We start from the raw sequence: 12,336 nt of genomic DNA, 5'->3' as shown, positions 1-12,336 counted from the left end.
CCTGCTGCCTGCTGTTCGACAATAGCCCATCCCCTCTGTGTGACGCGGCTCCTTTAGAATCAATAGAGCCGCTCCACAGGGAAGGGAGTTTCCACAGGCTGGCCTGCCTCCAGTGCTTCGGCCTGTGCCCTGTAATAGATCGGCGCCGTGTGCTGGAACCAGTCCGCTATTCAAGAAAAGGACCGTGGCACTGGCTGCCCCGCGCCATTCAGCACACCTGATGGTACATCCGCTTTTATGATGATTTTGAGGGTAGCTCAAAAAATGAGACCTATGACACTTGTTTGTCCTGTGTTAAAAGCCCTTTAGGAGACCCGGAGACCAGACAGCAGCCATATTAGATGTCCAGTTTGATATTGTGTCCTGGTCCCTTATCATGGGATTTAGTTTACAGGGGTCAGGAAAAATGATGAACACCACACAGAAATATCGATTCCCTTTTCCAAAAAACCTACCAGTTCAATACCAGGATTGCAGGTATTTGATACTTTGTTATCCCGTGCAGAAGTGCTGTATAACATAAAGCATACTCCTGAAAAAATTGTGGTCGGCAAGCTGAACCTTCTCACCTGCCCCTTAACATCAGCTGCTCGATTGGCCTACTAACACCCCCCACCCCACCCCCCAACACTCCCTGCGCAAACTTCAGATAGCCGGTACAGAGCAATCACTTGTGCTGGCTATTTAACGGGATATTCCACTCAAACAGTTTTATATGTTGCTGCCCATGGTGAGACTAACAATTCCTTCCATACTTATTATCTATTCAGTCTCCTTCCCCAGTTCTGAGCTGCTGTTTTTTGCTGACGACACAAAAATCTGTGTGAGCATTTCTTTCTTCTCCCCCCTCCCTTCTGAGACAGATGACTTAAGCAAGTCCTTGACAGGCTTTATCTGCAACATTGTAGCTTCTTTGTAATGCTGGGAGGGATAATCACAGTGAGTTCATCAGCAACTTGACCTCAGAATAACCCTCCCAGCATTACAAAGAAACTACAATGTTTCAGATACAGCCTGCCAGGGACTTGGTTACATCATCTGTCTCAGAAGGGAGCGGGGAGGAGGGGGAGACATAGAGGAAAGCTCACACACAGATTTTTGTATGTTCAGCAGAAAGCAGCAGCTGAGAACTGGGGGAAGGAGACTGACTAGATAATAAAGTATGGAAGGAATTGTTAATCTCACCATGGGCATGAGTGGAATACCACTTTAACTATGTACATGCTGCTGCTGCTGCCACATCTGACGGCTGCATTTAACCCCTCCTGAGCCACTCCTTATGCAGTGGTGGTCGGACACTATGTGTATTATTCCCCAATGCTAAAGACTGCCACCAGCAATCCTGCTGAAGCTTTTCAGCCATTGTTGCATTGAAATGGATGATTGACAGGTGCCGCACCTGTCAAGTGTCCGATTGGTACCCCTGCCAACTACAGGGTGCCAGTAGGCCACTTCACAGCCGGAGGTCTATGCTTGCCTCCCGTCACTGTCGTAGTCTCTCTGTTGGCCTCCCCAAGACCGAATCCTGTGGCACCAATTTAGAAGATGCATAATCCATTGTTTTTGATCACGTCCGGCAATATGGAACCGTTCATTATTTGGCCGAACAGGACTGGTATTTGCTCCAACAACCAACCCAAAATAGCCATTTGGTATCGGTCATCAATTTAAAAATGAGTCAGAGCTGTAGCATCGGCTGATGCATGGATTGACCTAATAATCCTCATCCGGAAATGCGTGGCCCCTGGCCGACTCTCGTTGATACCGTTTACATTGTACGTATAGAACAATTGCCTGGAACACGTTAATCTCAACAATACACGACATTTCTTTAACCCCCTGGAAAAAGGAAAAAAATATCAAGAGGGGGGGGGGGGAACGATGATGGAGGGAGCGGGAGAGGCTGCACGTGAATATTTCCTCATGTAGACGCCGCTCAGAAAATGGTTGCTGGGCTCCGGGTGTCGTCTCCGCTAATTGTTCGCTGACACATAATTCTCTTGTTGCCGGGCAACCCTGCACTTTGAAGCCGGTACGGATGCACTAAAAGATGACATTATATAATAGAAAGACACGTAGAAGCTCCTCTGAAAGGCATCACGAGAGTCGCCGTGTGACACGCTTCTGGCCCCACGCACCGTCTATTGTGCAAGTTACAATTATTTGTTATTTGGGCAAAATATTTCGTTTTCCGGACAACATTTTGGAAAAATAATAATATAGTGCGGAAAATGACATTCTCAGTAATATCGGCCGTGGGACCTAAGGACGCGACCCAACCACCGCCAGATGTACCCATCTTAAAGGGATAAATGCTGGCATTGGAATTCCTGAATGTTTTTGGTTGCCTTGTTATTAGGCTGATGATGTTGGATTACTGTAGGTTTGGAAACAACAATTGTCTCCGAAGCCGGTAAATGCTGTCCCTGACTTATAATAGGTAGTAGGGGTTATCTTCACCGGAGACCGTCTGTCCATATCTCTGGGCAGCGGTGATAATCCGTGTATTCTTAAAGCTGATGTTTTGGAAGCAAAAAGACAGGCCTGTGTTAGGATCTGCCGCACTGTGCCAAGGGACGACTATTGATGGCCGACTGGTCAGAGCAACTCGAAAAAGTCCGTGTATTCCTGGTATGCAGTGGTTGGTACCCAGCAAAAGGGACAGGGTCATGGATGTCCAAGGAGCATTGATGTGTATAGAGAGAGAAAGGCTACCCATTTGGTCTGATCCCACAGAAGAGCTGCTGTAGAGCAAACTGCTGAAAAACTTCCTGCTATAATAGGAAGGTAACAGATCACACAGGACATGGAAGCTTGTTGTGTATGACTACTCAGAGCGTCCATATTGACTCATGTCCACAGTTACCCCTGTCTACAAGCATCAGAACTGGAGCATGGAGCATTGAAAGAAGACGTCTGGTCTGGTCCAGGATGTTCTATTGGAAGAGGTCAAGATGGCGGGGGCAGTGTGATGGGCAATGTTCTGCTGGAGACCTTGTGTCCTGGCATCATGTGGATGTTACTGTGACCCGACCACCTACCTAACCCTTGTACACACCAAGTCCCTTTCTTCATGGCAGCGAATAATGCCCCGGGGGCCACACTGCAGACATGACAAAGAGGTCAAGATGTTGACTCGTCCTCCAGATTCCCCAGATCTCAATCCGATCGACCATCTGTGGAATGTGCTGGAGAAACAAGTCACATCTGTGGAAACTCCACATCCTTGCACTCCACAACTCAAAAATTTTGCAGAACTTTTATATTTAAATTTTATGCATAGTAGGTCATCCTTGTCCTGCTCCTCTACACTGTTTTGTGACTGTAGGACAACATGACTGCAGCAGGCGCCTCCCCCCATCTTTCTGTCCTGTACAGTAGGACAAAAGATAAAGTCCTGCACCCTATTTAAGCTCCACCTGTCTCTCCTGCTCACGGTTATCATCCATGTCTAGGTTTAGTGTGTCTGGTCATTCTGAAGACCTCCATACACCTTAAAGAGGACCTGTCACCCCTGGTGCCGGGGTGACAGGCTCCCGACCCCCCCCCCCCCCCCCCCCCCCCCCCGCTAGAGCCCCTCATACTTACATGGCCCAGTATTGAGAAGGAAGCAAATGTTGACTTTTCACTTTAGCGCTCGCCTCCTTCCCATTCCCTGCTCCCTACCTGTGCCAAAGGGGGGGCTGCTCGGACAATCCTTAGATCGTCCCGGCGGCCTATTAAAGAGTGGCGGTTATCGGTTTTTAGAACATGTTCAAAGACAACGATCAGCCGACATCGTGCTATGACCTATCACAGCAAGCGATTATGATCCGGAACGGGTGATTTTCGGCCAAATACGCCTGATGAATTGTTTTGTGTAATGGGGCTGTCCTAAATAACCACCGAAAGATGATGATGGTGGTTATAGGGCTTGATCCCTTTGTTTAGAGAGAGAGAAGCTGCAGTGAGAGCACACTCACTGCGGCTTATGCCTCCCCACCCCATAGACTTCACGGCCATGCCGAATGTTCCTATGTATTGGGAAGACAGGCGGGAGTATTATTGGAGGTGTACCTTTTATAGACTTGCTCTGTTGTTGTGTGTTTTTTTTTTTTCTTGTTTTTTTTTTAAACATAAGTTACTTTTGTAATGTGCATGCATTTTCCACACTCCTTTACTTTAGTGCACCTACATGAAGACTCTTAACTTACATTTCCTTGCGTATCTGTTGTGTAAGATCCCCCGCTTTAATCAGAATTCTAAAGTAAACCCGGATTTTAATAGGTTATTGGGTACAAAGTCTTGCCAGTGAGGAGGTGTTATTGGTGGAATTTATGAAAACTATGAAGTTTACTAAGGAGAGCGTGGCTGCCACCCCCTTTAATGATTATCAGTGTAGCGGCCAGCCATGGGCGTGGCGGATTTGTGCTCCGGAGGCATTAGCCCCGCCCCCAGTGCCCCAAGCAGCCTTACTAGACATAGAATTGAATTAAACTACAAACTACACAGAACATCATCTCCTCAATAAGGAGTTTCCCTTTAAGCTGCCATATATAGTTTTTAATGGAAAATATAGTTTGTAATGGCAAAATGGGCCGTATACAGGACCTCATTACGTAAAATAGTAGATATTAACGTGTGGCTGAGTAAAGGAGACGAGCGGAGGACGGGCCGCAGCAGCTGCATCTAAATTAACCCAATTTTTACAAGTTAATTAAACCGGCTATTTTCTTCTTATTGTATTCCGGGCTCCCGTCAATGGGAGCGGCCTGAGCCGCGAATCACAACACACTGGCTCCCTAATAACGCTGACGTATTCACTTACTGAAATTATGACCCACACAATGAAGTAACAGAGCATCAATTTTACACAGTCAATTACATGCGGAGTTCTTTATGTCTAAAGAAGCCTAAGTAATGCGAAGCACACAAGTCCGTGTTCTCAGCCCCGAGCGGTGGTGGTGGCGGCGCGGAGGGCAGTTTCCCTGGCAACGCGCTCTCTTTCAGGATTAGCCCTGCCCCCCTCCCCTCTGATTGCACATCATTAGGTGTCATTAAATAAAATTTAAATATGAACTTTAACATACGAAGCCTTTTCATGTGCGGGAAAACAGGTGTTCCAGCCCGCCGCGGCCCGAATACATTATCTGCCTGATAACTTTCTCCAGATAATGGCCCTACCCTCCATGGAGCACAATGTGTATGGGAATAATGCAGCCACTTCTTTCCATGGGTAATTAAAGCGTTAAAGGGTAGAACCAGAGAGAAAAAATTAGGCAAAATTTTTACTTTTTTTTTTTTTTTTAAGTCCCTTTGTTTGCCACGTGGGGACTTTGGATACATTCATTCATTGGATTTAATCCTTTGCTTCTCTCGACTTGATGAAATTGCTCCTTTTTGTATCCCTGCTTCTTTTTGTTAATCTCTTCATTAACCTTTTGAGAAGTCTCGGAGTGCAAGAGGCTTTTTTTTTTTTTTTTTTCTTTTTTCCTCCTCTCAAACAAAAGGCCGGGCCGCAGCTTTCGATGCGTTAACTTACACTGAGTTAATTCCTAGTGGATGCTTTAACCTGGCATGCGGGCGTCCTCCCTTCTGCTTTGTGTTTCTTTAAGGAGAGAAAATTTTTAAAAAAGTTTTGTTATGCGAAAACCTGTAAGTTTACAAAATTTTAGACCTAAACTAACCAAAAAGTCTTCTGATTCTTTGGGATTCCATAGATGTTCTTAGATTCTAAGGGTCCTAGTAATCTTCCAAAGCGGGCCGATTGATGATGGCTTCTGTCAAGGGGTAGGGTCTCTAAGGCAACAAGTGACCTATTGGTTCTTGATGTTAAAAGCTGGACAAAATGGTCACGTGTAAGAGCCCTATTACATGGGGGGATTACCGGTTATACAAGCCAGTATCACCCTGTGGAGTAGAGCTAGCGATTAACGCTTCTTCGCCAGTCGCTCTGGCTGTTCTGATCTGCTGAAAAATAATTGCCCATATGTAATTTACTTCAGAATCTCCAATATTTCAGTACTTATCAACTACTGTATGTCCTGCAGGAAGTGGTGTATTCTTTCCAGTCTGACACAGTGCTCTCTGCTGCCACCTCTGTCCATGTCGGGAACTGTCCAGAGCAGCAGCAAATCCCCATAGAAAACCTCTCCTGCTCTGGACAGTTCCTGACCTGGACAGAGGAGGCAGCAGAGAGCCCTTTGTCAGACTGGAAAGAATACTCCACTTCCAGCAGGACATACAGTAGCTGATAAGTACTGGAAGACCAGTGATTTTTAAATAGAAGTAATTTGCAACTCTATGTAACTTTATGAGGCCAGTTGATTTTAAAACATTTTTTCTCTGGAGTACCCCTTTAAAGTGCCCCAAGTAAGAACAACTGGTGCCTAGGCTTGAGATCCCCCCACTTTAAAAATAAATAAATTTCTATATATTTGAGAGGGGATTAGTGTTTCTATTGCCTCGTAGCGTTACAGACTTCAGAATACTGATATGTTCACACTACGAAATGGCGATGGATAACCCATCACACATTCTGCAGCTCGCACCCACCTGTAGACTGTGACGGGTGCGTGCAGAATCCACCCATGCATAGATTAAAGTCTATGACACGGGCGGAGAGGGGTGTGCCCGCCACAGTCCACAAGTGGGTGGGAGCTGCGGAATGCGCGACAGGTTATCCGTAGTGTGCACGTACCCTATCTGAGGGAGCACCTAGAAAGATGTGAGCTCTTAGTCTGGCAGAATTATGTCTGCAGCTCTGGAGGATAATACTTTTTATATAGGTTATTTCTTTGTGTAAAGATTCTTACAGTTGTAAAAACTATTTTTTTTTGTCTCTCTTTTACTAATTTATTGCTTTTCAGTCTTGTAATTTTTGCTTTCTCTCTTTGTTTTAACAGGTTAATCTCCTTCCAAGAGTTTGTGGCGTTTGAGTCGGTCCTCTGCGCTCCAGACGCATTATTTATGGTGGCCTTTCAGCTTTTTGACAAAACCGGGAAAGGAGAAGTCACTTTCGGTAATTGATTTATTCATATACTTTATTACATCATAATAAGAGTAAGGGGCTTTTATTATCTGCTTATTGTTTGGTCTTACAAAAAATCTAGTAATAACCTAAAGGTATCAAAAGACATTGGAAAATCTGATCCCTCCAGGGCTGGGCAGCGCTCAGATCTGTCCCTGTTGCTTTTTTGGGGCTCAAAGTCTAAATTCCAAATTCACCTGTCTGTTTTGGAGAGGTAATTGGAGGAGAACATACAAAATCCTTGCCGCCCTTGTTGAGGATTGAACCCAGGACCCCAGTTCTGCAAGGTAACTGTGCTAATCACTAAGTCCCTGTGTGGCCCCATCCAAGTATCTGTTTTTTAGAAAAACTTCGACCCCAAGTCTCCCCATAGGACGTATCTGTACTGTTCCCCTTTACTTTTAAAACACATAATCATCTCAAAGCAGCAAGACTTTCCTGAATGCGAGGGACCTAAAAAATATGTTCCGAGTCATTTTCTGATGACACATTTCCTTTAAGCATTTTTGATGACATTTTTTCTAATTTCCCATTTTTCTATTTATATTATAAAATAATCCTGAGATCTTGCAGTTTTCATTCTCACCACTGGGGCTAAAACTAAGCAGAGACTCCCTATTGTGGTGATAAGAGGAGGCTGCAGTAAAGTGATCTGTAATGCATTGCAGCGTCAGGTGACTTCAGTAGATAGAGGAGACGATAGCAGCTCCCTGAGAAATGACCTCGTCACAGAGCATGCTCAGTAATGTCTCACATTCATCTCAAGGGGACACAGTCTGTCTATTGTCGTCTATGTCCATGAGTAATGCTGTAAAGCATGTCGTTAAATGCTGTTAAAAGCAACCCATGCAAGATGGCTGCCACCATAACAATGTACAAAAAATGAAATAAATAAAATTACAGTCAGAAAATAGACACCAGTAGATAGAGGGGACAATAGCAGCTCCCTGTGGTCACAGAGCGCGCTCAGTAATGTCTCACATTCATCTCAAGGGGACATTGTCTGTCTATTGTCGTCTATGTCCATGAGGCGTGCGGTAAAGCATGTCACTAAATGCTGTTAACAATAGCCCAGGCAATATGGCCACCTCTATAACAATACAAATACAATGCAATATAAACAGTGCAAAACATGAAATAAAAATAACTGTCAGAAAATATGAACAGATTAGAATAAAAAAAACAAGCTGTAGTATCTGACTCTAATCAGTAAATGAAAATGTAGGTGACCCATTCCCTTTAAAACAGGTCTGTGCATGAAGAAGAGGCATCCCACTGTATATTAGCTCTATGGAGATACGCGTAGGTAAATGGCCATGGTGCAGATGGGCAGACTGGCTCTACAAGAAAATGAGTAGTGTTGAGTTGAGAGGTCAAACTGTTCCGCTTCTGCAAAATTCTCTTAACCAATGGCAATCGTTCAGGTTTGGGAAACACTGCTAAACCCAGTTAGACCTCTCCACTCAACACTAATATGTATGCTTGCAAATTGCTGCATCAGTCTGAGCATGCTTGTCACAGTAATCACACGGACGTTGTTATTGTCTGTGTGCAGTCAGGGAGGAGGTGATGGCTATAATACATCTGTCTATTGCCGTCTATATCCATGAGTCTTGCTGTAAAGCATGTCACTAAATGCTGTTAAAAACAGCCCAGACAATATGGCCGCCTTCATACCAATGTACAAAAGGGGAAATAAAAAAAATTACAGTCAGAAAATAGAAGCAAGTTTTAGTATCGGACTCTAATCGATAAAATAAAATTTAGGGGACACGTTCCCTTTAAGTATACTAGTCATATATCCTATAAGGCTGTCTGGATTTTGGTTTAATAATCTAGAGATTTTATTAGTAAAAAAAAAAAAACTTTGATTAGGAACGGCATGTTTCGAAGGTTAAGACACCACCTTCCTCAGGTTCATCATACAGATGTAGATCTGTGAAACTGTGGACGTACGTATTTGCAACCACTCTTGAACATGTGTGTTCTTTCCCCTCGTCGACCGACATAACCAAAGCAATATAGTTGTTTGCCCCAATTCAATCAAAGACGTCATTTTTTAAAGCGGGTTTCACAGCACATTTACATCTCACGTCTGCCAAAAAAAAAAAACTAAAACAAGTTAAAAAAAAAAGAAAGTTAAATCAACGATAGACTGAAAGAAATCTGCATGTGAAAGACCAACGTTCTGCAAGTGGCAGCATAAAAGAAACCTGCGTGTCACAATGTTCTGTAAAGTTAATAAGACCTGTATGGAGAAGGCAGACTGGCTGACAGGCCACCATTTTTATACATGAATATTTATTAAGTCTTTATTGTACTAGTTGTTATGGTAACTGTCATTTCACGCCGCACGGCACTATTACTATATAGTAACTTTTTCGACAGACTTGAGTGTGTCACAGCTAAAATTATTTTATTAGTTTCTAAGGGTTAAATAAAATTGAGCGATAAACTGTGCATTGATATTAGACATCCCCGCTTAAAGGAGAAGTCGGCGAAAATTTTTATTAGAGTATTGTATTGCCCCCCAAAAGTTATACAAATCACCCCTATACACTTATTACGGGAAATGCTTATAAAGTGCTTTTGTCCCTGAACTTAGTACTGCATCAAGGCTTCACTTCCTGGATAACATGGTGATGTCACTTCCTGGATAACATGGTGATGTCATTTTATCCAGGAAGTGACATCACCATGTTATCCAGGAAGTGACATCACCATGTTATCCAGGAAGTGACATCACCATGTTATCCAGGAAGTGACATCACCATGTTATCCAGGAAGTGAAGCCTTGATGCAGTAGTAAGTGCAGAGGAAAAAAGCACTTTATAGGCATTTCCCTTAACTGTATATTGGTGATTTAAATAACTTTTGGGGGACAATACAATACTATTTTCACTTGACTTCTCCTTTAATGGGAATTGTAGTTTTTCAACAGAGTACATCGGTGTTCTCCAACCTGTGGCTTTCCAGACAGCCTAGGATATATGGCTAATATACTTAATGTGTCACCTAAATTTCCTATTACTGATTACAGTGAGAAACCAAAACGTGTTTTTACTTTAATCTGCTTCTATTTTCTGACTGTAATTTTTTTTATTTATTTCATGTTTTGTAAATTGTTGTAGGGGGCAGCCATATTGCCTGGGCTGTTTAACAGCATTTAGTGACATGCTTTACTGCAAGACTCATGGACATAGACGACAATAGGCTGACTCTGTCTGGCAGTCGTGTATTAAAGCTGTCACATCCCTCCTGCCTACGCACAGACACTTCCTACCCCCGTGTGATTACTATGACAAGCATGCTCAGAATGATGCAACAAATAAAAAGCATACTCATAAGTGTTGAGTGGAGAGGCCAAACTAAGTTTGGCATCTTTCCCCAAACACAAACACTCGCCATTGGTTAGGAGAATGTTGCAGAACTGGAAAAGTTCGGCCTCTCCACGCAACAAGTTTGACGCTTGGTCTGTAGACTGATCAGGTCACTGAGGAATCAGGTTACAGCTACCCATGAAGTTTAATCTGGAAAGGGCTAAGCGCGGGGGGTGGGGCGTTGCAGCTTCAGAGAGACTGAAGCTCCATTGAGTGTTATATCAGCCTGGTGCATGATTCACAGCTTAGCCTGCTCTTTATTGTTCTATAATGTCCTCCATGCCACTGCCACCTATGAGGGTGCAGTATAAATATATAGAGAGCGAAATCCCCCCTTCTGTGTGCGCAGTGTATGGGGAGAGGTACTGGAAGAAGAGGTGCTGCCAGTCGGGTGGGATAGAGGCTGGCAGCAGAGGTGCTGCCAGTCAGGGGTAAAGGGGGTGGGCTATGGGGCGGCTAGAAAAATTGATGCTGCTGGGAGGAGGGGTCGCTGGAAAGAGAGGTGCTGGAGGAGGAGGGGTGGGTGTGTTGAAGAGGTGCTGCTAGTCGGAGAGGGGGGAGGGCTGGAAGATGAGGTGCTGCCACTTGGGGAGAGAGGAGGGCTGGACGAAGAGGTGCTGCCAGTCGGAGAGGAAGGAGGGCTGAAAGTAGAGGTGCTGCCAGTCGGAAAGGGGGGAGGGCTGGAAGATGAGGTGCTGCCAGTCGGAGAGGGGAGAGGGCTGGAAGAAGAGGTGCTGCCAGTCGGAAAGGGGGGGAGGGCTGGAAGAAGAGGTGCTGCCAGTCGGAAAGGGGGAGGGCTGGAAGAAGAGGTGCTGCCAGTCGGAAAGGGGGGGAGGGCTGGAAGAAGAGGTGCTGCCAGTCGGAAAGGGGGGGAGGGCTGGAAGAAGAGGTGCTGCCAGTCGGAAAGGGGGAGGGCTGGAAGAAGAGGTGCTGCCAGTCGGAAAGGGGGGGAGGGCTGGAAGAAGAGGTGCTGCCAGTCGGAAAGGGGGGAGGGCTGGAAGAAGAGGTGCTGCCAGTCGGAAAGGGGGGGGAGGGCTGGAAGAAGAGGTGCTGCCAGTCGGAAAGGGGGAGGGCTGGAAGAAGAGGTGCTGCCAGTCGGAAAGGGGGGGAGGGCTGGAAGAAGAGGTGCTGCCAGTCGGAAAGGGGGGAGGGCTGGAAGAAGAGGTGCTGCCAGTTGGGGAGGGGGGTGGCCTGGAAGATGAGGGGGGTTAGTGGAGTAAATGTACTGCAATTCGGGGGGATTGGAGCTGGAAGAAGAGGTGTTGCCAGTGGGGATGGAGGGGGGGGGGGGGGCAGAACAAGAGGTGCTGCCAGACGGGGGCTGGAAGAGGAGATGGTCTGCTGGTCTGCCATATATGTCCCTCTCCCTGTGATCCCTCTTAGCCTTATAGTGTAGCTGAGAAGAGTTCCATGACACTCTAGTAATATAGTAACCAACTAATTCTACCTGCCACCTCATCAGAGACTCTGTAATGGGGACTTGTCCCCTTTAAACTGTAAGCCTCATGTCAGGGTGATGTAAAGACTAGAAATATATATTTTTACATTTAAAAAGCACAAAGTATGTGAGTTGGGGGGCGTTAGGCATCAGTAATTGTCTTTATGGGTTCGACTTTACTTTCCTTGAGAACTTTGTGTAGGAAACCTTTGAAAAGAGCCGCACATGTATAATTCAATCCAGTCAGTGTCAATCTGGGGAGAGATGTGTCACACTGAATAGAAAAACACTAGGGCAATTTCCTTAGCGGTATACAAAAGTGATCTTCCCACACAAAATTCAATAAAAACCTCGACAATTGTGCGGTAAGTACAGCAGCGCTCATGTAAATAAGATCCGCTAATTGTCCTCGCTCAGCGACTTCCACCGAGAGGTTTTACTTGGTAGAAACATGAAAGACAAGTCCGGGGCTCCTGGAAGGTGATGGGGGCGCCAATGTGATCATTTTT

General features: G+C 45.2%; 1 protein-coding gene across 1 annotated transcript in view; it reads left to right on the top strand.

The window, feature by feature from the left end:
- SLC25A13 (solute carrier family 25 member 13) overlaps positions 1 to 12,336 on the top strand; it is a 94,603-nt gene that overhangs the window by 19,966 nt on the left and 62,301 nt on the right. The window contains exon 4 of the mRNA XM_069959375.1: positions 6,885 to 7,000. Coding sequence (XP_069815476.1) covers positions 6,885 to 7,000 — 116 coding nt within the window. The remainder of the gene's footprint in view (positions 1 to 6,884; positions 7,001 to 12,336) is intronic.

Source organism: Dendropsophus ebraccatus, chromosome 2 (genome assembly GCF_027789765.1).
Source record: "Dendropsophus ebraccatus isolate aDenEbr1 chromosome 2, aDenEbr1.pat, whole genome shotgun sequence".
NCBI lineage: Eukaryota > Metazoa > Chordata > Amphibia > Anura > Hylidae > Dendropsophus > Dendropsophus ebraccatus.
Note: the sequence above shows the minus strand (reverse complement) of the source record. Positions and strands in the feature narration are given on the sequence as shown.